Source organism: Salvelinus alpinus, chromosome 4, assembly GCF_045679555.1.
Source record: "Salvelinus alpinus chromosome 4, SLU_Salpinus.1, whole genome shotgun sequence".
Classification (NCBI taxonomy): Eukaryota; Metazoa; Chordata; class Actinopteri; order Salmoniformes; family Salmonidae; genus Salvelinus; species Salvelinus alpinus.
The window spans coordinates 27,772,668-27,798,329 of NC_092089.1; the positions used below are offsets into that span (position 1 = coordinate 27,772,668).

The following is a 25,662-nucleotide window of genomic DNA, read 5'->3' on the forward strand; positions in this document are numbered from 1 at the left end:
CTAACTGCTTCTGAAACATCAAACTATTCCAAAAAGAAAAGTGCGCATAGTATAGAGTCAAGTCAAAAAGCAACTGAAACATTTTGGCATATTTACTCATCGGGAGTTTGTGAGGACCAAGATCTCGCATGCGCCGTAGTAGCCTACTCGCCGCTTTAAACCAAGGCTGGACAGATGTTAATATGCAGCCTGGTTGAGGGGTGCAACTCCGGGAAAACATTTTAAAGAGGGAGCTGAAGAGTCAACGTTGACCATATTAATGTAGTGACAAAATAAATAACGGGCATCATGTTGAGAAAATAGTTCCAGATATGTCAGCAGCAGGAGCGACGCGGAAATGTCCACAACAGAGCAACAGCCAAATCGAGGCAAGTAACCATTATCGGAACGTTCTCAAAAATCAGAGCGCAGCACATGAAAAGCAAGTGTTACTTGTTCATTTTAGTTTGTATTTGGTCAATAGTGTTGACTTACTTTTTAAAACGTTATTCAGACATCCCCAATGTCAAAAAGGCTTTAGTGTCAGATAACCATACATTAAAAGATAACCGTTACATTGTATCCGGAATCGGACAACACAACTCTGCTCTAGAGAAAAGTTGTCGAGGGTCTGCTACAATGTTGCACAAGTTCAACCCTTTGATTAACGTTTTTGACTGATGTTATTGCCATCATTTATATAATGTTATGTAAAACCTACAATTTCTGAACTTTTTGTAATCTTTACTAAATGTATAGTTTTTTGCATTCATGTTCCTTGTTTAAGTGACGGAATGATTGAATGTTATGTTCAAGGAAAGCCCCAAATCAGACGAAATTACTTTATGTGAAATCTAATAGAAGCTACATCTGGGACTTGGTCAATTGAGAGTTACCACTGCGACCATATATTATCAATTTAGTTCAGAATTGGACGCCATTGATATGTCTGTCTTGACAGTGCTTTATTTTATTATTTACATAGGCTATTGTGGAATATTTAGTTCGAGTTTAAATGTGACGGCTACAGTGAAAGGGCTTGTGTATAGGGTAATCTAGCGTGGAGTTTAGAAGAAGGCGCGAGAGACTCACATACTGCATCTCATTAACTCCCGGGGTTCTTATCACCTCTGTCATTTCCTGTTGTTTACAAAGTCAACTCTCAACAATCCCTCTCTCACTCCACCCCACCCTTTTCCCCCTGTCTTTTTTATTTTCCTCTGATTTAACCCCTTTCTCTTCCCCATTACCTCTCTCTCCTGTCCTTGTCCTCTCTCTCCTGTCCTCGTCCTCCCTCTCTCTCCTGTCATCGTCCTCCCTCTCTCACCTGTCATCGTCCTCCCTCTCTCTCCTGTCATCGTCCTCCCTCTCTCTCCTGTCATCGTCCTCCCTCTCTCTCCTGTCATCGTCCTCCCTCTCTCCCCTGTCCTCGTCCTCCCTCTCTCCCCTGTCCTCGTCCTCCCTCTCTCCCCTGTCCTCGTCCTCCCTCTCTCCCCTGTCCTCGTCCTCCCTCTCTCCCCTGTCCTCGTCCTCCCTCTCTCCCCTGTCCTCGTCCTCCCTCTCTCCCCTGTCCTCGTCCTCCCTCTCTCCCCTGTCCTCGTCCTCTCTCTCCCCTGTCCTCGTCCTCCCTCTCCCCTGTCCTCGTCCTCCCTCTTTTCCTGTCCTCGTACTCTCTCCTGGCCTCACCCTCCCTCTCTCTCCTGTCCTCGTCTTCTCTCTCTCCTGTCTTCGCCCTCCCTCCCTCTCTCTCCTGTCCTCGTCCCCTCTCTCTCTCTCCTGTCCTCGTCCTCTCTCTCTCTCTCTCTCTCTCTCTCTCTCTCTCTCTCTCTCTCTCTCTCTCTCCCTGTCCTCTTCCTCGCTCTCTCCTGTCCTCTCTCTCTCTCTCTCTCTCTCTCTCTCTCTCCTGTCCTCGTCCTCCCTCTTTCTCCTGTCCTCCCTCTCTTTCCTGTCCTCTCTCCTGTTCTCGTCCTCCCTCTCTCTCTCTCCTGTCCTCTTTCTCTCTCTCCTGTCCTCTTTCTCTCTCTTCTGTCCTATTTTTCTCTCTCTCCTGTCCTCTTTCTCTCTCTCTCTCTCCTGTCCTCAACCTCCCTCTTTCTCCTGTCCTCGTCCTCCCTCTCTCTCCTGTCCTCACTCCCTCTCTCTCCTGTCCTCACTCCCTCTCTCTCGCCTGTCCTCTCTCTCTCTCCTGTCCTCGTCTTCTCTCTCTCCTGTCCTCGTCCTCTCTTCTGTTCTCCTGTCCTCATCCTCCCTCTCTCTCCTGTCCCTGTCTTCTCTCCTGTCCTCGTCCTCATCCTCCCTCTTTCTCCTGTCCTCGTCTTCTCTCTCTGTCTATCCTGTCTTTGTCCTCGCTTTCTCTCCTGTCCTCATCCTCTCTCTCATGTCCTCGTCCTCTCTCTCTCTCTCCCCCCCCCCCCCCCCCCCGTACTTGTCCTCTGTCTATCCAGTCTGTGGTAGAGGATGACAGCAGCGGGGTCCAGTGGAGCGGTCAACGCCGTCTGCACCCAAGACTCCTCCCACTCACCTAAAACAACCTGCCCACAAACCACATGGCCCTGCCCACTCTGCTTCCCACAGCAACAGAAGGATGAGCTCGAAGTCAGACTCCGCCTCCGCTCCCCTCCTGGGGCATGGCTACTAGCGGGCATTGTCGTGGTGATGGTGGGAATGTTTGTGGCCGTGGCCGGGTACGCTAGCTCCACCCCTAACCCTGTGGGTGGACGAGGCAGCTCCCACAGCGAGCGAATGAAACTGCTCGGCCCTGTCGTGATGGGCATCGGCCTGTTCATCTTCATCTGTGCTGGAACCCTGCTGTACGAGAACCGGGACCGCGAGAACCGAGAGCGTGAGAACCTTGAGAACCCTGAGGAGCAGGGGAAACGCAAACAGAAGAAAACAAGGGAACGGCGCCGGGAGAACCGTGATTATGAGGATGTGGAACAGGGGAACCAGAGAGAGCCCTCAGACAGACACTCCCCTCTCCCTGAGGAGTGCCCGCCCCCCCTGCCTCCCAGAGTGCCTAGACAGGAGGGGTCAGAGTTGAACGTTCTCTCTGTGGGGGCGCTGAGCTCACTGCTGCCAGGGGAGGGACAGGGGCGTGAAGAGAGAGTCAGAGAGGTGGGGGGTAAAGGGGGCTCAACCCTGCTGACCAGAGTCCTGCACCACCAGGACCCCCCCTCCTCCTGTCCCTCCCCAGCTCCCTCCTCTGTGTACTCTGACTCCTGTAACTCCAGTGAGATCAACTATAACGTTCAGACAGGCTCCCCTATCCACTCTATTCACCAACTCTGAGATTCTACTGTTCTCACATCTGTACATGCTTTCTAAAGAAATACACCACATATTTCACCATCTCTCTCTGTGGTTTCTATAGGCTGTAGATGCAGTGGAGTGTGTTGGGCATCTCTCTCTACCCCTCTAGGACGGGCAGAGCCAGGGGGAGACAGGGCTAGGTGACGTCAGCTTGTTGTTGTGTAGTAAAGTCTCTCTCAGGGGTGTTTGACTGTATTTGGGCTTGGGGGAGGATTCCACTGCAGACAGTGACTGTGGTGCCATCCTGAATGATGCACGTACACACAGTAAATACGGCCAGACATTCCGCTGTGGAACAGGCTGCTTTGGAGAACTTTGATTCATGATGTCGTTTTAACTGTAACTCAGTTTGATCTGATATTAGTGACTCTGTTTGTCATGGCTGTTCTCCTATAGGGGTTCTGTTTACACACACCCAAACTTGGCTCAAGAGATGGACAGAAATCATAGCAATGAAAAGAAAGTTAATGCCTTCTCATAGTTGGCTGTTGGCTGTCCACTTGCTTACTCTTTACTTGAGTTAGATGTTACTACCCACTGGCCAATAACTGGTAGAATCCACGTTGTTCCACTTCATTTCAACAAAACATTTGCAAAAAGTCATCAACGTAAGGCAATTGCGTCCTTTTCCCACCCAACTTTGAACCTAAATCCAATGTCATTGTGAATTTGTTTGGTTAATTTCACGTTAGCTGACAACTCAACCAAATGTGCCCAGTGGGTAGTCTGTTTGCAGTGCATATATGAAGTATATCTTTGCAGCATGTATGCAGCAAACCTTTGGTCTTTAAGGTACACAAAACCATTAGGATGTTAGACTGGGTTTAATTGAATAGAGCCCACAGATGCAGTAAAAGGGGGGAGGAGAGAGAGAGATGAAGGGGGGATTTTAATTGTCCTGAGTGTTCTCCTCCAGCCTCCAATTACACTGTGGAACCGACCAAGGGTTTTCTATTGGTATTTCAGGACTGCAGAGTATTTCCTCTGTTGTTCAGACACATGCTGGGATAATGCCATTGAGATTAGTGAGGAACGCCAAGACTGCCTTGCCCTGCACGGCCAGACACATCTACACAACACAAGCACAACACACACACACACACACACACAACCGCATGCATGCTTTCACACATGCTAAACCTCACACACCTCGTAGTGCTTTTGAACCCATTAACCCCGGTTCACCACCAGTGACACTACCAGGGATAAACCAGTACTTGGTTTCTCGCTTCTGACTATGCTAATACTGGGAAGTGTGTGTTTTTGTGAGTTTAATGCAGCAGCTGAATTATGTAGTCAGTCAGTGTTTGATTGCTGGACTGTAATCCTGAACATCAGATTAAATTCACATGTAATCCCTGCCTGACCCTAACACTTACTCTCACAATGCTCCACCTATGGCCTCCCATAACACACACACACACACACACACAAACGGGCGCACACGCACACACCCTCTCTGTCCCACACGGAGATAACCTGTGCATTGTATTTCTGCTCTTGCTGTTGCCTAGGTTTGTTTAACTGTTTCAGTCTGTCTCTGTGTTACGCAATCCCACAAACAGGACAGTTGTTTTAGTCTCCCTCTAATGTCAGTCATACATTTTATTAGAGTTTATGCAGGATCAGTACTGTAGCCCCCCCCTGGTGGGACTGGGAGCACTGTCTCTAAGCTGCTTAACTCTTCGCTGAGTCAGACACGTGTGTTTTACCGAGGAGGGAGACCCTACTGGGGTTACAGGACCAGAGACAGAGGGCTGAATCCTAACATCAATCCTAACATGCAAATCACAACTTTGTGCAAATATCCCATTGATCTGTAGATAGTCAGGATCTCAAGTTAGTGTTTCAACCTGGCACCGCAACAACACCTGGGACATCTGTGACCCACAGCAACAACACCTGGGACCCACAGCAACAACACCTGGGACCCACAGCAACATCACCTGGGACCCACAGCAACAACACCTGGGACACATGGGACCCACAGCAACAATACCTGGGACACCTGGGACCCACAGCAACAACACCTGGGACCCACAGCAACAACACCTGGGACATCTGGGACCCACAGCAACAACACCTGGGACCCACAGCAACATCACCTGGGACCCACAGCAACAACACCTGGGACACCTGGGACCCACAGCAACAACACATGGGACACCTGGGACCCACAGCAACAACACATGGGACACCTGGGACCCACAGCAACAACACCTGGGACACCTGGGACCCACAGCAACAACACCTGGGACCCACAGCAACAACACATGGGACACCTGGGACACCTGGGACCAACAGCAACAACACCTGGGACCCACAGCAACAACACATGGGACACCTGGGACCAACAGCAACAACACCTGGGACACCTGGGACCCACAGCAACAACACCTGGGACCCACAGCAACAACACATGGGACACCTGGGACACCTGGGACCAACAGCAACAACACCTGGGACCCACAGCAACAACACATGGGACACCTGGGACCCACAGCAACAACACCTGGGACACCTGGGACCCACAGCAACAACACCTGGGACACCTGGGACCCACAGCAACAACACCTTCACATAAAGTAGGATTTCAATAGCGCCCCCCTTCATGTGGTAGACCATTCAGTCAAGTACAGATATCCATTAGTCATCTAACCCTCATTGTTGATTTAGGACATCTGTCGTGGCAATTTCCTGTATTACCAAATGAGGAGAGTTACAAACCACACAGTCAGAGTTATACTTAAACTTCATATTTAATAATATGAGCTTTACAATAGCCCTTTGACTCTCAGATCAATTCAGTGTCTATAATGAATTCTGAGAGTCCCTACAGAAGAATGCAAAGATCTTTTATAGCCAAGATACACCCCTCTCAACTTACATGACGAACCACAGATCTTAGGAACAGTTCACAAAGAAAGACTTTTACTTGAGAGAGGAGTATCCCATAGCCAGATAGCATTCGCTATAAATTATCGTTCAGTTTGGTCTCTAAGACGAGGTTCTAATCTCGTTCCTGGTACTTCATAGTACAGAAATACAAACTCATCCAATGGCATATATCAAATGTCAAGTCTAGATACTCCCATCTCAAGTAAACCCCCTCTTGACCCCACTCCTGGACAAGCTCACTGAGGGGAGTGACTTGCGCACAGACATTGTAGAGACAAGTAATTGGTTCCGCCATAATCACGCCATCCCTTCACATGGTTTAACAGAGACATTCACATATGAAGACAATGTTCCATCCTGTCCTCTTCCCTTTCTGATATTTTAGAGACATGTAAAAGACAAGCCTGACCTCTCCCCTCTCTGGGCCCCAAATGACTGAGCCCCAGCTTAGAAAAAAGTGCAACTGCCAACACTATAGTCCAAAAGGATACATTCTAATGACAAGTATCTCACATAAGCATATTATGTAAATAAAACATCTTATTTATCTATGTTACCCAACTAATTCTGATTCATCCGCCACACATCTCATTATTCCCTTTGAGGTGTTTAAACATGTTCATGAAATAATGAAGTGTAACAGGCTTTTTCCAGCGGCCCTGCGAGATAACCTAATCCTCTCCGTCTCTTCTTTCCTTTGTAACTTTAAATCCATATTTTTTGCTTTTCGTAGTGTATTTTTGTAATTACAGGGCTCATCTGTAAAATAAACCTTGGTCTCAGCATGACTCCCTGTCAAAATAAAGGTTAAATCAAATAAGTATTTAGATCCCACATAAGGAGCATTTCTAAGAATCGAACAGCTGTTTCTCAAAAAACATTCTCTCTGATGATGCTAAGGTGTTAGTTTAATATGGAGGGAAGTGCAGATATTTTCATGAGCTAGTGAATAGTAACTAGTCAAAATATAGCCCAGACTAGTCACAGACAGATCTTTGTCTGAGCCGATTGGTTAACTAAATGTCTTAGCTTTACAATAACACAGTTGTGTAAAGTACTTTGGGGGGTATCTGTACTTTACTTGACTATTTAGCAGTGTGATCTGACTATTAAAAAAAACAAGAAAATTATGCCATCTTGTTTGCCTAATATAAGGAATATTAAATTATTTATACTTTTTTTAAAGTATAATTGAGCAAATACATTTACTTTTGATACTCAAGTAGTATTTTACTGGGTGATTTTTACTCACGTCATTTTGTATTAAGGTATCTTTACTTTTACTCAAGTATGACAATTGGGTACTTTTTCCACTACTGCAATAACATGTTCCGGATCAGAGCCATATATATATAGACAGCTTATAGAGAGCCTCTGTCTTTACCTCTCTGCTCCGGATGGCTGGCCCACTGCGCAGTGCTGCCTCTGACAACAACAGTGATTGGTCTGTGAGAATAGACAGGTATAATGCGTCTTAATCCAATTCTAGCTACAGGGGTGCCTGCTCCTACTGTCACAATGGAGCTCATTGACTTCCTCAGGGACTTTTTGTGGTCTCAACTGCCCCTTCTCTGGATAGTTTGAAGGATTTATTTCTGAAATGAGGGGATTGATGCTCTGTGTTTTTGCCCTGGCGATGTTAACAGCTTCTGCAGGTAAATCGAGCTGAATTGGTCTTTCTCTGATCTGGGTCATAGTATTTAGGTAGGCTATACTTTAGGTATGGGATGTGAAGTTTTTCACACAGAATGTGGGGGACATAAAATTGAAATGTTATAATCATAGAATTATATTGTATATATTTCCTGATGTTTTTTAACACCAACTACAGACCCGGGTCATTGTAAATAAGATTTTGTTCTTAACTGACTTGCCTTGTTAAATACATAAAATAAAAAACTCCAAACTGCTACAGCACATTTAAGATATATATTTTTAAATGTGTGTTCATAAAGCATACATAACACGTCAATAAGAACATAAACATGACATTGTAGCTACACAGAGCCTCCATGAACATATTCACTACGAAAATAATTATATTATAATATCATACAAATATGTCAGTATCAGTTTTATACAAATACTGGGATTGTTCTGATGGAAGAGGATGGACCTTTCATGTCTTTAAACACCTCCACCAGTCCTGCAGTTGCTCTCCTGAAGGTAGTTGTGCTTTTTTTCCTGAAAAAAGTTTGGGTTGGGTGACTCTATGTTTGGGATGATTACTGGAAGAGAAGATAATTACTGGAAGAGAGTTAAGTTGAGGTTGAGTTGGGTGACTCTGTCTGGGACAGAGGAGGCTGGTGGGATGAGCTATAGGAAGAATGGAATGAATGGAACAGAGTAAAACATGGTTTTCATATGTTTGATACCAATCCATTGATTCCATTCCAGACATCACAATGAGCCTGTCCTCCAATAGCTCCTCCCACTAGCCTCCTCTGGTTTGGGATTTACTGGAATTAGTTTTAGGTAGCTATTGTAATCCATATAGTAATCGTTAGGTCCACTGTAGTCCTGGTGTGCATGGAGGTCTTTGTTCCAACCCAGTGATATAGCAAACACTGGATGAAATACTTCCTAGTTCTAGTTGGTGAATTTGTGCAACCCCAACCCTCTAGCCAATTAGTGTTCACCTGAGCTGGCATGACGACCAGAGATTAGGAACATCACTGAAACTCAGCGTTTGGATTAGCACTAGGTGCTGCTCCCACCAGAGGTGGATGGCCATGACAGGTGGTAATGGAGCAACAGTATAGCTGGACTAGCTATAAGCAGTAAGTCTAACCCTAATTTGTACATAGGGTTAGACTTACCACCTAAACCTAATTTCCACTTACTGTAGGTGCTCAAAGTGCTTTACAAACTTACCTCATCCACCATTAATGCTTTTCAGTAGAGGGATGCATTGTGGTATGCTGCTGGCAGATGAACTGTATTTTTTGGTTAACCTTGGTGAGAGAGATACAGCTACCTAAGAAAATTACCTGACTAAACTACTTTAGTTTCCCCTCTTATTGTAACATCTTGGTGCACTATACACAGTGTTCTGTAGTCTACTATAGACACAGTCTTCTGTGGTCTACTACAGACACAGTCTTCTGTGGTCTACTACAGACACAGTCTTCTGTGGTCTACTACAGACACAGTCTTCTGTAGTCTACTATAGAGACAGTGGTTACCGCCAAAGATGCCGTGAGCTACCTTGGATGTGAGTAAGATAGTGACCCATCAGGTGAGAGTATGGCCTTAAAATCTCTCACCAAGGTTAACCAAAAAGTAAAGTTTCTGTCTAGGAAATAATGTTTTCATGATAGAAAAATACTGCAGACACTGGCAGGGCCCCTTGTGCAGTGTCATTTTGATTAGATAATTGATTATATGTGTGCCTCTAGAATAAGCTTCAGAAAACTCGGAATAAGCAGTGGTGGGAAAAGTACCCAATTGTCATACTTGAGTAAAAGTAAAGATACCTTAATATAAAATGACTAAATTAAAAGTGAAAGTCACCCAGTAAAATACTTGATTAAAAGTCTAAAAGTATTTGGTTTTCAATATACTTAAGTATCAAAAGTACATGTAATTGCTAAAATATACTTAAGTATCAAAAGTAAAAGTATAAATAATTTCAAATTCCTTATATTAAGTAAACCAGATGGCACGATTTTCTTATTTTTTAAATGTACAGAGAGCCAGGGGCACACTCCAACACTCAGACATCATTTACAAATTAAACATGTGTTTAGTGAGTCTACCAGATCAGAGGCAGTAGGGATGACCAGGGATGTTCTCTTGATAAGTTTGTGAATTAGACCATTTTCCTGTCCTACATTTGGGTGTCAGGGAAAATGTATGGAGTAAAAAGTACATAATTTTCTTTAGGAATGTAGTGAAGTAAAAGTTGTCATAAATAGTAAAGTACAGATACCCCCAAAAATAACTTAAGTAAAAATACTTGAAAGTACTACTTAAGTATGCTACACCACTGAGAATAAGATAGTCAAGATTGTTCTCAAGCTCCCATTCGGTACTCATGTTCAACCCTGTCTCTTTGATAAACTGAAATGGCTCAAGAGTTGCTCAAGTGAAACCAGAGTCACCCAAGTTGGGGGTTACCCACAACATTTTACATAACTATTTCCCAAATTTACAATACCTATGTAATTATTTTATCACATTGGTGACACCCAGCAGTATTCCACCAGAGGGAGCTCTACCAACTTTATTCCCTGTAGATTCAAGAGCTTCATCGGGAATAACGTATTCCTCTATTCTACTCTTGTCTTGCAGTACTGTGGAACAAATTACCACTGTAAATTAAATCTTTGTCATCAGAACAGCTTTAAAGCATCACATAAAAATAATGGTTGATTGATTAGGGGTATTTTTCTTTTCAAGAAGTGACTTGTGTAAGGGTTTATTTGTATTTTTTATTTAACTAGGCGAGTCAGTTAAGAACAAATTCTTATTTACAATGACGGCATATCCTGCAAAAACCATAACCCGGACAACGCTGGGCCAATTGTGCACCGCCCTATGGGACTCCCAATCACAGCCGGTTGTGATACAGCCTAGAATCAAACCAGGGTCTGTAGTGACGCCTTGAGCACTGAGATGCAGTGCCTTAGACCGCTGTGCCACTCGGGAGCCTTGGGTACCTCTGTACTGTTGATTATGTTGTAAATATTTGTAATTGTTAATGTTTTTAAAACTGCATTGAGTGTAGTGTGTACAATGCGATCTTGTCCACCTTTCATATTATTTGCCAAAGAGGATCACAATAGAAATAAACCTTCAATCTTTTTTTAATGTATGTAATGTTGTCTCTGTCAGGAGCAGCCTTCGACTTTAAATGATCAATTCTATCAATAAAACACTCATGAGTTGTATCGATTATTTCCCTGTGTGAGAGTGTACTGTATATGATATTACCCTGTGGTCCCAGATGAGGATGATCAGGAGGAGCAACGGGAGGAGGGGCCTCTGCAGTGTTTCCGCTGTGACCTGGGCTTCTGGGATGCCTGCTACACCACCAAAACCAACTGCAACATCGGGGAGAAGTGCTACACTGGCCGAGGGAAGGCAGGTGGGTCACATGGATAGACATGGCCGGCGGGAGCTGTGTGTGAGTGTTTTCTGTGTGTGAGTGGGGGCTGTGTGTGGGACATTACGGTGCTGGGTTTTGTGGATTTCTGGCAGAGAAATGTGAAGCAGAGCATATTAGTGTGTTGACAGTGTCTATGTGTGTTAACTGTCTGTGTTTCTGTAGGTGATGTGTTGGACGTTAAGTTGCTGGGCTGTGTCAAGGCGAAGGAGTGTGAGCTGGTGACCAATGTGGAGATCTTCTCCAACACAACCATCTACATGATGACCAGGCACTGCTGCGACACACACTTCTGCAACACCGGACACACACTACCCCTCAACACACTCCTCTCCCTGTCACTGACTACAATAACCATCATCCACCTCTCCTCTCCCTGACAGTGACTACAATAACCATGATCCTCACCTTCAACAGACTACAATAACCACCATGCATCATAAAGTCCCCAGCAGCACACATTTATTAAATTTTCTTAATTCTGTTAATATTCTGTGTTAATTTGTCAAGGAATATGGACAGTAATTAACATATGTGGATGTGCCAGATTGAGGCAAAAGTCTCATGTTCAACCCTTAGAAGCTGTCTCTGGGCTTGGGCAAAATTGGTTAGATGGTTTTATGGAATTCAATTTTTAATAAATGTAATTTTCTCATTCTGTTGTTGGTATAAACTAGAAAAGGAGACTGGATTTTATTTTCTATCATATTTATTGAACATTCTGAATTGTAACTGAATAACGTAATATTAATTTACATTGTCCTCAATCTTGGTTGGGATATTTTAAACACGTCAAAATTACTTTTATGTTCTCCTCCAAACCGAAATATTTCCATAGAGAATACTACAGTATCTCCCCTAAAGTAGTATGCATCAATCTCTCAGACCCATAGGCACAGATCTAGGATCATCTTAACCTCTCTAAAACCATCAGCATCTTGGGGCAACTTCCTCCTATAGTCAGTGAAGCTGACGTCATACTGGTATACAATAGTGTTGCTGTTAGACAGACAACAGTAGTAGTACTAGTATACAGTAGTGTTGCTGTTAAACAGACAACAGTAGTGTTGCTGTTAAACAGACAACAGTAGTACTGGTATACAGTAGTGTTGATGTTAGACAGACAACAGTAGTAGTACTAGTATACAGTAGTGTTGCTGTTAAACAGACAACAGTAGTACTGGTATACAGTAGTGTTGCTGTTAAACAGACAACAGTAGTAGTACTAGTATACAGTAGTGTTGCTGTTAAACAGACAACAGTAGTACTGGTATACAGTAGTGTTGATGTTAGACAGACAACAGTAGTACTGGTATACAGTAGTGTTGATGTTAGACAGACAACAGTAGTACTGGTATACAGTAGTGTTGATGTTAGACAGACAACAGTAGTACTGGTATACAGTAGTGTTGATGTTAGACAGACAACAGTAGTACTGGTATACAGTAGTGTTGATGTTAGACAGACAACAGTAGTAGTACTGGTATACAGTAGTGTTGATGTTAGACAGACAACAGTAGTACTGGTATACAGTAGTGTTGATGTTAGACAGACAACAGTAGTACTGGTATACAGTAGTGTTGATGTTAGACAGACAACAGTAGTACTGGTATACAGTAGTGTTGCTGTTAGACAGACAACAGTAGTACTGGTATACAGTAGTGTTGATGTTAGACAGACAACAGTAGTACTGGTATACAGTAGTGTTGCTGTTAGACAGACAACAGTAGTACTGGTATACAGTAGTGTTGATGTTAGACAGACAACAGTAGTACTGGTATACAGTAGTGTTGATGTTAGACAGACAACAGTAGTACTGGTATACAGTAGTGTTGATGTTAGACAAACAACAGTAGTACTGGTATACAGTAGTGTTGCTGTTAGACAGACAACAGTAGTACTGGTATACAGTAGTGTTGCTGTTAGACAGACAACAGTAGTACTGGTATACAGTAGTGTTGCTGTTAGAGCAGATCTCCTCCAGAGGGAAGCAGCTCCTCCTTCATGTAGCGCTGCAGATCCACACTCTGGTCCTCAAGGTTCACACACAGGAACTTCTTCACCACACAAACACACCTGACAGGGACACACACACAAAGAAAGCACCTGTGTGTGATTGTGCGTATGTATTGCAGGCAGAATAACTTATTTAAATGTTCATCTGAGCCATCTTTGTTGCAGGTGAATGGTAACAGCTGAATAAGATGAGAAAAAGAAGAAACTCGCACACTGATCTTGATAGTATCACTGCTCTTTAATAACTTTTTGCTCTTTAATAACTTTATGTATCGACTTCAAGGCCTTTCTCAGAGCTTATGTGAGTGTTTATAATTAGCAACCATATGTAGACATTGATCAACCCACATCCGTTCAATGCATCAAATGGGGTTGGAGTCGAGGGAAAATAAGCAAGTGTTACCAAATATAACAATGTGCATTTATTTCATAACTATTCTAATAACGTGTCTAAAACCACAATGAGGACATCGACCTATAAGTCAGTTGTCATAAATCATTGGGTACAGTGCAAGAAAAAATGTTAGAGTAAACTGAAGTGGAGGCATTCATTCATGTTCACATTTACATGCAGTCTTTAATCTCAATTTATTTTAAATGTCAAATCTGGCTTTTGAGTCTAACCTGCACATTGACCCGGTACAGGTACTCCTCGTATTTAGCCTCGCTATTGTTGTTATTGTGTTACTATTTCCTTTTTATTGAGGAAATATTTGTCTCATTCTAACTCTGCACTGTTGGGAATGGGCTCGTCAGTAAGCATTACACTGTCTCCACCTGTTGTATTCGGCCAATAACATTTGATTTGACTTTGTGTGTGTGTGTGTGTGTTCACTGTGATTGTGTGACTTACTTGTTTGCCTGCTCCTCTGTAGATGGTCGGTCGATGCGTTTAATAGTCTTTCCTGTTCTGTACAGTTCAGATACCTACACAAACACACACGCACATACATAACTTAGTTTGCATTTCTGTTGAAAAAAATGTGATGCCTTATTGTACTTGTGTGCATAGACACAGGAGTAGTTTGGGAGTGTGGGGGCTGCGTTATATATTCATTTTTGGTCGAAATAAAATTGTTTTTTTTTTTTACTTTGGAAATGGAATGATGGAAAAATGATGATGGTGAGTGCTGGAAAAATATTTTTTGGCCGCATTACAGATGCTATATCAGTCCGCTAATACAGCACTATTAAAGATGGAGTGCACTACTTTTGTGGAGAAAAAAAAAGTTTGTAGTTTGTATCCTGTTTAGTGAATGATTACTGTGAGTATTAATGGAGTTCAGGACATGAAACTGTGTGGATCCTGTTTAGTGAATGATTACTGTGAGTATTAATGGAGTTTAGGACATGAAACTGTGTGGATCCTGTTTAGTGAATGATTACTGTGAGTATTAATGGAGTTTAGGACATGAAACTGTGTGGATGCTCATTTAGAAAGGTTGACCTAATCAGATAAGAGGAAATTGCCTATGATCAAAGCAGGGTCAGGCCCAGGACAATGAAGATGGACGGGGTGTGATTCTGACATCTAGCTAAACAAAGAGAGGACCATGGACATTCCACAGAGGAAAGGAGGGAAACTCATTGGGGTCATAAAATGTATAGCTGGGGAGGTGACACCTACAAGAGGGTGGTGACCAAAAGGAGGGAAGAGTATTAGATGTTTTGTGAACTTTCTAAATGCATGCACTCAACTGACTGTATCCTTGGTATTAAACACTTAACTCTCTTGAGCTTTTGGTCTCAATTCCTTATTGCAAAGAGGTTGCAATAGCATTTTTCTTTTCAACAAATGGAAACAGGATGCACCTGAGCTCAATTTCAAGTCTCATAGCAAAAGCGTCTGAATACTTATGTAAATAAGGTATGTTTTTTTTATTTGTAATAAATGTGCAAAAATGTTTTTTAAAAGCTGTTTTCGCTTTGTCATTATGGGGTATTGTGTGTATTTAAGGCTGTAATGTAACAAAACGTGGAAAAAGTCAAGTTCTGAATACTTTCCGAATGCACTCTCTATATATAAAAGAAAATCTTCAGATTTTTCAGGGAGTGCTGCAGCACCCCTACTTCCCGCAGCTATGCTAGTGTGTGTGTGGTGTAGTGTACCTCCACTCCTCTCTGTACGAGGCTGGGGGGAAGGCCTGCCAGTGTAGCGATGTTGGCTGCGTAGCTGGAGTGACAGATCCCATCCTTCAGCTGGTACAGAAACACCAATTCATCCCCATCCACCGCTGTCTCCAGAGTCTACACACACACACACACACACACACACACACACACACACACACACACACACACACACACACACACACACACACACACACACACACACACACACACACACACACATCAAGGCTGGAATTCAGTCCAAAGCATGCTTCAGTCCAAGGCATGCTTAGGGCAGACAATACACCTCTTTTTTTCTTTCTTAATTTTTTCTTTTTTACCCCCTTTTCTCCCCAATTTTAGTGGTATCCAATCGCTAGTAATTACTATCTTGTCTCATCGCTACAACTCCCATATGGGCTCGGGAGAGACGAAGGTCGAAAGCCATGCGTCCTCCGAAGCACAACCCAACCAAGCCGCACTGCTTCTTAACACAGCGGGCCTCCAACCCGGAAGCCAGCCGCACCAATGTGTCGGAGGAAACACCGTGCACCTGGCCCCCTTGGTTAGCGTGCACTGCGCCCGGCCCGCCACAGGAGTCGCTGGAGCGCGATGAGACAAGGATATCCCTACCAGCCAAACCCTCCCTAACCCAGACGACGCTAGGCCAATTGTGCGTCGGCCCACAGACCTCCCGGTCGCGGCCGGCTGCGACAGAGCCTGGGCGCGAACCCAGAGACTCTGGTGGCACAGCTAGCGCTGCGATGCAGTGCCCTAGACCACTGCGCCACCCGGGAGGCCCGACAACACACCTTTTAAAGGGTTTTCCCCCAACAAATCCCAGCCTTACATACTGAAAGGGACAGATCACACACACACACACACACACACACACACACACACACACACACACACACACACACACACACACACACACACACACACACACACACACACACACACACACACACACACACACACACACACAGTACCAGTAGTGACAGCAGGCCTGAGGAAGGTAGGAGACCCAGCTGTAGCAGACTGTGGAAGTTAGTGGCCAATAGAATGTGAGGAACCTCGGCTGGAACTCTTTTCAGCCAATGAGAGATAGATGCCGCCAGAAGGGAAAGCCCATCCACCTGGTGAGAAACAGTTCAACAGTTTACTTCGACCCACATTGAAACACTGAAGCATAGAAAGACCCAAAGAAAGGCAAAAAATTGGGCTGTTTTAAGGGAGACCTTTCTCCTCCATCCCTCCTTTCATGTCTCTCACGTGTTTCATCCCTCTTTCCCTCTCTCTCACCGTGTTAGTTCCTTTCCCAAACTCATCAATCAGGACCAGTGAGTGACCGCTGCTGTGGTTCAGAGCATGAGCCATCTGTAGCACAGACATACACACACATACGTGTATGACACACTGAGAATAGGTAAATGCATGTGTGTCTGTAGTGCAGTGGTGTAAAGTATTTAAGTAAAAATACTTTAAAGTACTACTTAAGTAGTTTTTTGGGGGTATCTGTACTTAACTATTTATATTTGTGAAAACTTTTACTTTTACTCTACTACATTCCTAATGAAAATAATGTACTTTTTACTCCCATACATTTTCCCGGACACCCAAAAGTACTTGTTACATTTTAAATTCTTAGCAAGACAGGTAAATAGTCAAATTCACACACTTATCAAGAGAACTTCCCTGCCTACATACTGCCTCTGATCTGATCTGACTCACTAAACACACATGCTTTGTTTGTAAATGATGTCTGAGTGTTGGAGTGTGCCTCTGGCTATCAATATAAAAAATAATAATAATAATAATTGTGCCGTCTGGTTTGCTTAATATATAGAATTTGAAATTATTTATACTTTTACTTTTGATACATAATGTAATTTTTTGGTTGACCTGACCAAATTCACATAGAATTGTGAGTTATAGATCTTTCATTCCCATTGAAAGCAAGTCTAAGAAGCAGTAGATCTGTTCTATGGGGCTATTTCTATGCTTCGCGTTCTGAAGTTTTTGCGTCTTTTACTTTTGGTTTTGTACACCAGCTTCAAAAAGCTGAATATACAATAGTTTTGGTTAAGGAAAATATATTTCACAGCGGTTTAGTTGGTACAATGATTCTCTACACAATGACTGCTTGTTTTGTCACATAAACTGAAATTTGGCAAACTATTTGGATTTTTGCAACCAGGAAATGGCGGAGCGATTTATGAATAGTGCATCTTGATCTTTAACTATATTTTAGCAATTACATGTCATTTTAATACTTAAGTACATTTAAAACCAAATACTTTTAGAATTTTACTCAGTATTATTTATATCCTGCCTGGTTGGCCCTGCCCGGGGCTATCGTTGGACGGGGCCAGTGTCCCCCGAGTCCCCCCGTCTCAACCTCCAGTATCTATACTGCAATAGTCTATGTGCCGGGGGGCTAGGGTCAGTGGTATCTGGTGTATATCTGGTGTAATTCTCCTGTCTTATCTGGTGTCCTGTGTGAATTTAAGTATGCTCCCTCTAATTCTCTCTCTCACTTTCACTTTTACTGGAGTAATTTTCTATTAAGGTATCTTTACTTTTACTCAATTACGACAATTTTGTACCTTTTCCACCATTGGCGTAGTGTATGTGTGTGTGTAGTGTGTGTGTACCTGGTTGAGGTCTATCATGAAGGTGCTGAGTCCTACAGACACAGATTCTCTGCTCTGCATGCGTGTGAAGATTCCGTCCACCAGACCAATCTCTGCCTCCTTCGCTGGCACGTCAGAACCAATCAGAGCCATGAACACAATCAGACCCACCTGACCCAGCCAATCAGAAGGAAGAGAAAACAATCTATCCTGAAACAACTCAAGAACTGTATCTGTCTTTGACACTTTCTCTCTCTGTGTGTGTGTGTGTGTGTGTGTGTGTGTGTGTGTGTGTGTGTGTGTGTGTGTGTGTGTGTGTGTGTGTGTGTGTGTGTGTGTGTGGGTGAGTGTGAGTAAGTGAGTGTGTGTGTGTGTCCTTGCCTGTTTGAGGTAGATACTCTTGCCAGATGAGTTGGGTCCGGTGATGATCTTGACCCGTCCCCGAGTCTCAGAACTCAGGAAGGAGTTAGACACAAACATAGGAGAACACAACTCCAACAGAGGGTGTCTGAGAGAGTGAGAGAAAGAGAGATCTGAGCAACAACAACCCTTATCTGCCTCTCTAACCTCCTCCCTGGATACCCTAGGGGTTCATACAGGCATCTAGCCAACTGGAATGGGGTCTGAGTGTGCATACCTGGCCTGTCTGAGTGTTATCCTGTGGTGGTTGGCCAGAGTGGGGGTAGTGTATCCGTACTCCTGGGAGGCATGGCTCAGTGCCATCAGACAGTCCAGCTCAGCACTCAGATCCAGAACCTACAGACACACACACACACGTAGCATAATCCCACAAAAAGGTAAGTGTGCACACAGAGATACCATATAAAGATGCACACCTTGTACAGACAGGCGCTTCTCCCCAGCACTGTGGTCTGCAGCTGTGTCATAACCGCTGTCTCCATGTCTGAGAGAGAGAGAGAGAGAGATTCAGACATGTAGAAAGTATGGTCCACTTTTTTTTTCCAAAATGGTTTCTTCGGTTGTACCCTAGAGATCTTCACGGGTCAACCTGTACCCGAATACCCGATCCGGGACCCGAGCAGGTCCGGATCCTGAATTGTAAATAACGTCACGGGTCTGGGTCGGATCTCATATGATTGTCACAGGTCTTGGGTATGTGTAATTTTAACTGACTTGTCCGGAAGGGCCTGTAAATATCCGAACGCGACTGCTGCAGCAGAGAGACAAGACAGAAATGGTATAATTTATGCTGCTGGTCTTGCTTTTCAGAAGAGTGGAGATTGGTGCGTGTAGCTTGTTGTTGGCCAATCATAAGTCATCAAAGTGCCAATAGGCTACAATCATAGTCTCCATGTGAGGCAAAAGTGAGGAGATATCTAATCAACGGAAGATGGAATTACAAGGCAGACTGTTACTTAATATTCTGAAAAGAGTTGATGTTATTTGTAACTGTAGGATGAGAAAGCGCACGCACTGCAGCATCAGTCAGCATAGCTAGCTAGCGTTACTAGCTTCTCGTCCTGGTTTGATGCCGTCCAAGACTGGTACAACGTAATCATATTGGATCAAATCAAATTGTATTTGTCACATGCACCGAAAACAACAAGCCCTTAACCAACAATGCAGTTAAAGAAATACAGTTAAGAAAATATTTACTAAATAAACTAAAGTTTAAAAAAATATATATAAAAGATAAAAAGAAAGTTACATAACAATAACGAGGCTATATACAGGGGGTACCGGTACCGAGTCAACGTGCGAGGATACAGGTTAGTCGAGGCCATTTGTAAAGTGACTATGCATAGATAATAAACAGCGAGTAGCAGCCGTGTAAAACAAAGGGGGGGGGGTCACTGTAAATAGTCCGGGTGGCCATTTGATTAATTGTTAATAATAGCAGTCTTATGGCTTGGGGTAGAAGCTGTTAAGGAGCCTTTTGGTCCTAGACTTGGCGCTCCGGTACCACTTGCCGTGCGGTAGCAGAGAGAACAGTCTATGACTTGCCATCCGGCCGTGATTGGGAGTCCCATAAGGCGGCGCACAATTGGCTCAGCGTCGTCCAAGTTTGGCAGGGGTAGGCCGTCATTGTAAATAAGAATTTGTTCTTAACTGACTTGCCTAGTTAAATAAAGGTTACATATCAACTATGTTTTTTTAAAGGCAGTAAATGAGGCTGAATTAACTGTTTCGCTGACAGACAAGTCTCCGCTGATAGCCAGGTGTAGCAGTGGAAAGATGTTGGGACTGCTGTTGGGACTCTTCTGTTGGGACAGCTTTATGTAGGCCTTAACAGTTATTGGGCACCATTTGTCACCGTTGTAGTGCAATTAATGTATTGTTGAGTGTCGTGTTGTGTAGTGGCTTTGCTGGTATGCATCCCACAATTGTTTTTTTCACCCCACCAAGATTTACATGCTAAAATCACCACTGGTACCAACGCACATTGACTTGGTACCGGTACCCCTGTATATATACCCTCGTTATTGTTATGTAATTTTATTGTGTTACTTTTTATTACATTTTTTACTTTAGTTTATTTAGTAAATATTTTCTTAACTCTTATTTCTTTCACTGTACTGTTGGTTAAGGGCTTGTAAGTAAGCATTTCACGGTAAGGTCTACACCTGTTGTATTCGGCACATGTTTGATTTGTTTGCTGTATTTGATACCATTCCACTTCATTAACATGAGCCCGTTCTCCCCAATTAAGGTGCCACCAACCCTGTGGTATATATATTTATATTCCGGTCTCTGACATTGCTCGTTCTGATGTTTATTTTCTGGATTATGTGTGTCCCCATTTTAGAGAGGACAGAGAGAGAGACGAGAGAAGAGGAGCGAGAGAAAGAGAGGGGAGGGCTGACAGCCTGACCTTTGGTGTCACAGTGTAAGTCTCCCAGCAGGTCATCTAGCTCCTTAGTTCTCTGACTGCGGTAGTGCAGACGCTCCTCAGACAGAAACTAAACACATACAGTGAGAACATACACACATCATAAACTCACACTCACAGTGGGAGCAAACATACACATGTATCATACACACACCATGAAGTCAAGGCTCTCTATCTCAAAGTCCTCTTTCTCCACCATGCTGGGCAACCGAGGGACCGAGAGCAGGAACCCTATCTGAGAGAGAAAGAAAGAGATAAATAAATTATGTTGATAGGATAGGAAATACAGATTACAATTTCACCTCATTTTATGGATATCTAGAAAGCATCAGCATCCTACTGATCCTGACAGTCAGCAAGGTACACTTTAGATTTATTTGTTTAGCATTTAGCATCCTTGTTAGCATGTAAACCAGGGATGGGTAACCCCATGATGGATGTCAGATCAGGGGGATGTAGACAGACAGTAATAGTAGATGTCTCAGACCAGGGGGATGTAGACAGACAGTAGTAGTAGATGTCTCAGACGAGGGGGATGTAGACAGACAGTAATAGTATATGTCTTAGACCAGGGGGATGTAGACAGACAGTAGTAGTAGATGTCAGACCAGGGGGATGTAGACAGACAGTAGTAGTAGATGTCAGACCAGGGGATGTAGACAGACAGTAGTAGTAGATGTCAGACCAGGGGATGTAGACAGACAGTAGTAGTAGATGTCAGACCAGGGGGATGTAGACAGACAGTAGGAGTAGATGTCAGACCAGTGGAATATATACAGACAGTAATAGTAGATGTCAGACCAGGGGGATGTAGACAGACAGTAATAGTAGATGTCAGACCAGGGGGATGTAGACAGACAGTAGTAGTAGATGTCTCAGACCAGGAGGATGTAGACAGACAGTAGTAATAGATGTCAGACCAGGGGGATGTAGACAGACAGTAGTAGTAGATGTCAGACCAGGGGATGTAGACAGACAGTAGTAGTAGATGTCAGACGAGGGGGATGTAGACAGACAGTAGTAGTAGATGTCTCAGACCAGGGGGATGTAGACAGACAGTAGTAGTAGATGTCTCAGACCAGGGGGATGTAGACAGATAGTAATAGTAGATGTCTCAGACCAGGAGGATGTCGACAGACAGTAGTAGTAGATGTCAGACCAGGGGGATGTAGACAGACAGTAGTAGTAGTAGATGTCAGACTAGGGGAATGTAGACAGACAGTAATAGTAGATGTCAGACCAGTGGAATGTGGACAGACAGTAATAGTAGATGTCAGACCAGGGGGATGTAGACAGACAGTAATAGTAGATGTCAGACCAGTGGAATGTAGACAGACAGTAATAGTAGATGTCAGACCAGGGGGATGTAGATGACGCAGCAGGAGGGGATGCGGGTGTCCAGGTGCTCCAGCTCTCTGCGAGCCACGTCCGTCAGGAAGTCAGACAGTCCCATCATCCTCCTCTTCTCTGGCAGAGGGAGCAGACGGAGGTGAGTAAGATGACCCTAACCTTCACCTTACCTTAACCATCAGCTAACCCTAACCTTCAGCTAACATAACCCTAACCTTCAGCTAACATAACCCTAACCTTCAACTAACATAACCCTAACCTTCAACTAACATAACTCTAACCTTCAGCATTCCCTAATGTTATGAACACTCACTCTCGTCTATAGCAGGGTCCACATTGGGTTTGACAGTGAAACGGTTTTCTGCTAAACTGCCCTCAAAGTCCACCTATACAAGACACAAATCACAGAATAAAATGAGAATGAAACACATTGACATACAGAACATGGGAGCTGCACCTGACGTGTGTACTGTGTGTCCCACCACTCTGCTGATGAGCGAGGCGATGTAGTAAAGGTCGTCTGAGAATCCCTCACTGATCTCCTGGAAGAGTTGGATGGACTGAGGCAGGGAGTGCACTGTGTCCCTGATACACACCGCACTATACACTGTCTACAACACAGACACACACACAAACACACACTATTCACACTGCACCGTAGATAGTCTAATACACATTCAGACACACTATTCATATAGATAAATGGCCGTAGAACTCCTACCTTGTAGAGACCCTGCCAGTCAGAGACTTTGGTGTGAGACAGAGACATCGAACGCAGGAGAGTCTACAGTAGGAGAAATAATACTCTTTATTACAGAAAATTCATACTCAACACTGATGTTGCAGACTGAGGCCTGCATGGCGCTGAAGGGTAAAGTTCACAGGTCATGGTTACCGGGATGTTCCTGATGTTGCGTAGGGAGGACTGCAAAGTGTTTAGGGAGTCAGAGTTGCGTGGACAGGAGAAGAATCTCACAACTTCCTGTCTCCTGTTCAACACCGCCAGGTCACGAGTCGGCCTCAGAAACCACTGGCTGAGAGAGAGAGAGGATTTCACAATAACCAACATCTATCAGAACAAAGAGGGATAGATTATGACTACGCACCACAAACAGGTACTGAGGTATTGATTATGTTTCTCAGATATAACCTGTGTGTGGTTGGTTTCTGACACTTCAACCATGAGAACAGGCTTTCCTCACCGAAGCAGTTTGGAGCCAAACTTGCACCTGCAGTGATTCAGTATCCCTGAAACAGAGACACCAACCCAACACCCATGACATCATCACTACAGGAAACACGACTGAGAGATCACCGCTTCTCATAATGCGAGTGTGAGAATGTACTGACATCATATCAGCGCATTAACTTCCCATAATGTGTGTTACCATAGAGACTGAGCCCTTCCTTCTCCCCAGACTGCAGCTTGTACACAGAGGGGTGCAGCTCCGACTTGAAGATCTGCAGCACGCTGGAACACACACACACAACAAACATGGCAGAGAAAGTGTGTGTGTGTGTTTGTGTCTGTGTTTGTCTCCAGGGGGACTGACCTGTAAGTATCCTGGTCCACGTACACTACGTCTTTCCTGTAAGAGGAATGAAATTCAGATGTGAAAAAAACATTCAACCACAATACCTATACACAACTGACCTATCTCTCTGTATGTGTGTGTTGTGTTGTGTGTGTGTCTTACAGTGTGTAGGTGTGGAACTGTAAGATGGGGACTCCCACACTGCTGTCCTCTAGCTCCACTCCCACTCTCCTCCTGTCCAGACACTTCAGCAACGCACCTACTGACCGCAGCTAGGACACACACACAAATAAACACACACACACACGCACACACACACAACATTTTCAATTTAATCTCAAATGTCAGTGTGAGGTTATTTTCCTGGAACAAGGGGGAGAACTCACCATGAGGGGGGAGGAGAACTCACCATGAGGGGGAGGAGAACTCATCATGAGGGGGAGGAGAACTCATCATGAGGGGGGAGGAGAACTCATCATGAGGGGGGAGGAGAACTCACCATGAGGGGGGAGTCGAAGGAGATGCAGGAGGAGAGGTAGGAGATTCTCTCTCTCTCTGAGACGGCAGGAGGAAGGAAGGGAAAATGGGCAGACAACAGCCTCTGCTTACTGACCTCCAGACCTGTTGTAAAGAGAGGGAGAGAGAGAGAATCTGTAACTGAAAACTTGACTATTGATGTTCAAAAGTTACACTGAGAACAATACCTAGTGTATTACCACAGGCAAGGCAGCTGTTCTTACCAAAGTCCACATAGGGATAGGTCACCACCTCAGGCCTGTAGTCTGGGTTGGCTCCTGGAAGCAGGGAGGAGAGAGGGAGTCAGAAAGAGAGAGGGGGATAGAAGAGAGAGAAAAAGAAGAGAGTGAGAGATAGAAGAGAGCTTGAGAGAGAGCGATAGAAGGGAAAGCAGATAATGTGAGAAAGTGCAAATGTATAAAGATTTTTTAGCATTAACCTTTACCCTCCACCTTAACCATCACCCCTCCCCGGCCAGACTAAAGTTTTGCCTTCCCCAGTCCTCCCTGTGGGGTGCTCCTCCTCACCCAGTCCCTGCATGAACTGGACCATGCAGCGTTCCTGCTTAGCACTGGTAATGATCACATGAGGGCTCACCTCCTGGACCACTGAGAGAGGGAGGGGGCAGAGGCAGGGGACCGGGGACAGGGGGAAGGAGAGGAGAAGAAGTGGAGAACAGGGGGAGGGAGAGGGGGAGAGGACAGGGGGAGGGAGAGGAGAAGGAGACAGGGGAGAAGGGGACCAGGGGAGGGAGGGGACCAGGGGGAGGGAGGGGAGAGACGGAGGGGGGGGGGACAGGGGATAGGGGACCGGGGAGGGGACCAGGGGGAGGGAGGGGGGAGAGGAGAAGGAGACAGGGGAGAGGGGGATGGAGGGGACCAGGGGGAGGGAGGGGGGAGAGGACAGGGGGAGGGAGAGGGGGACAGGGGAGAGGGGACCGGGGGACAGAGAAATGTGTTTGGGTCAGTTAGTAGTTTAGGTGTGTGTACTGACTACCTCTGGTTAGTGTGTGTAAGTGTATGTGTGTTTAACTTTAGTATATACCTCTGGCCAACAGTTGGAGCTCGTGGTTGTCTGAGGTGTCAGGCATGTAGTGCAGAGTGAAGTCTCTGCTGTCATAGAAACACAACCCCAACTGCCCATGCTGGGCAAACACACTCAGCAACACCTGGACACACACACACACATGATCTTAATCTGCCTTGGCCCATTGTTTGTAGTTTGTATAGCACACATGACATGTGTGTGTGTGTTCACTGTTGCTCTCACCTCATGTGATTCTTCCTCCTCATCCTCTTCTCCATTCATATTGGGGAGCCCAGACAGGCCTCCTCTGACATCACCAGGCACCGCCAT

At 44.6% G+C, this 25,662-nt stretch overlaps 2 protein-coding genes across 4 annotated transcripts; one reads left to right on the forward strand and one right to left on the reverse strand.

The window, feature by feature from the left end:
• The first annotated feature begins 112 nt into the window (after positions 1-112).
• Positions 113-11,948, forward strand: LOC139573191 (protein Bouncer-like). Of its 3 annotated transcripts, XM_071396383.1 has the most exons (4): positions 113-368; positions 2,424-5,873; positions 11,135-11,275; positions 11,459-11,948. In XM_071396383.1, exon 2 carries the CDS (start codon positions 2,437-2,439, stop codon positions 3,265-3,267), a length of 831 nt encoding a protein of 276 aa, XP_071252484.1. In that variant the 5' UTR covers positions 113-368; positions 2,424-2,436; the 3' UTR covers positions 3,268-5,873; positions 11,135-11,275; positions 11,459-11,948. The 3 variants fall into 3 exon arrangements, with proteins under 3 accessions (XP_071252484.1, XP_071252482.1, XP_071252485.1); XM_071396381.1 differs by having other exon boundaries at positions 2,424-11,275; XM_071396384.1 differs by lacking the exon at positions 2,424-5,873 and having other exon boundaries at positions 123-368.
• Positions 11,949-13,129: 1,181 nt separating this feature from the next.
• On the reverse strand, positions 13,130-25,662 carry LOC139573190 (mutS protein homolog 5-like). Its single transcript, XM_071396380.1, has 25 exons — positions 25,576-25,662; positions 25,351-25,474; positions 24,834-24,914; positions 24,531-24,584; positions 24,290-24,411; positions 23,953-24,062; positions 23,809-23,844; positions 23,644-23,726; positions 23,458-23,503; positions 23,151-23,289; positions 22,977-23,039; positions 22,738-22,866; positions 22,569-22,641; positions 22,263-22,372; positions 21,054-21,140; positions 20,888-20,975; positions 18,891-18,958; positions 18,692-18,810; positions 18,436-18,562; positions 18,076-18,225; positions 16,724-16,798; positions 16,411-16,557; positions 15,419-15,556; positions 14,163-14,236; positions 13,130-13,369 (listed from the first exon to the last, which is right to left on the reverse strand). The coding sequence occupies exons 1-25, from the start codon at positions 25,660-25,662 to the stop codon at positions 13,258-13,260; spliced, it is 2,442 nt and encodes an 813-aa protein (XP_071252481.1). The 3' UTR covers positions 13,130-13,257.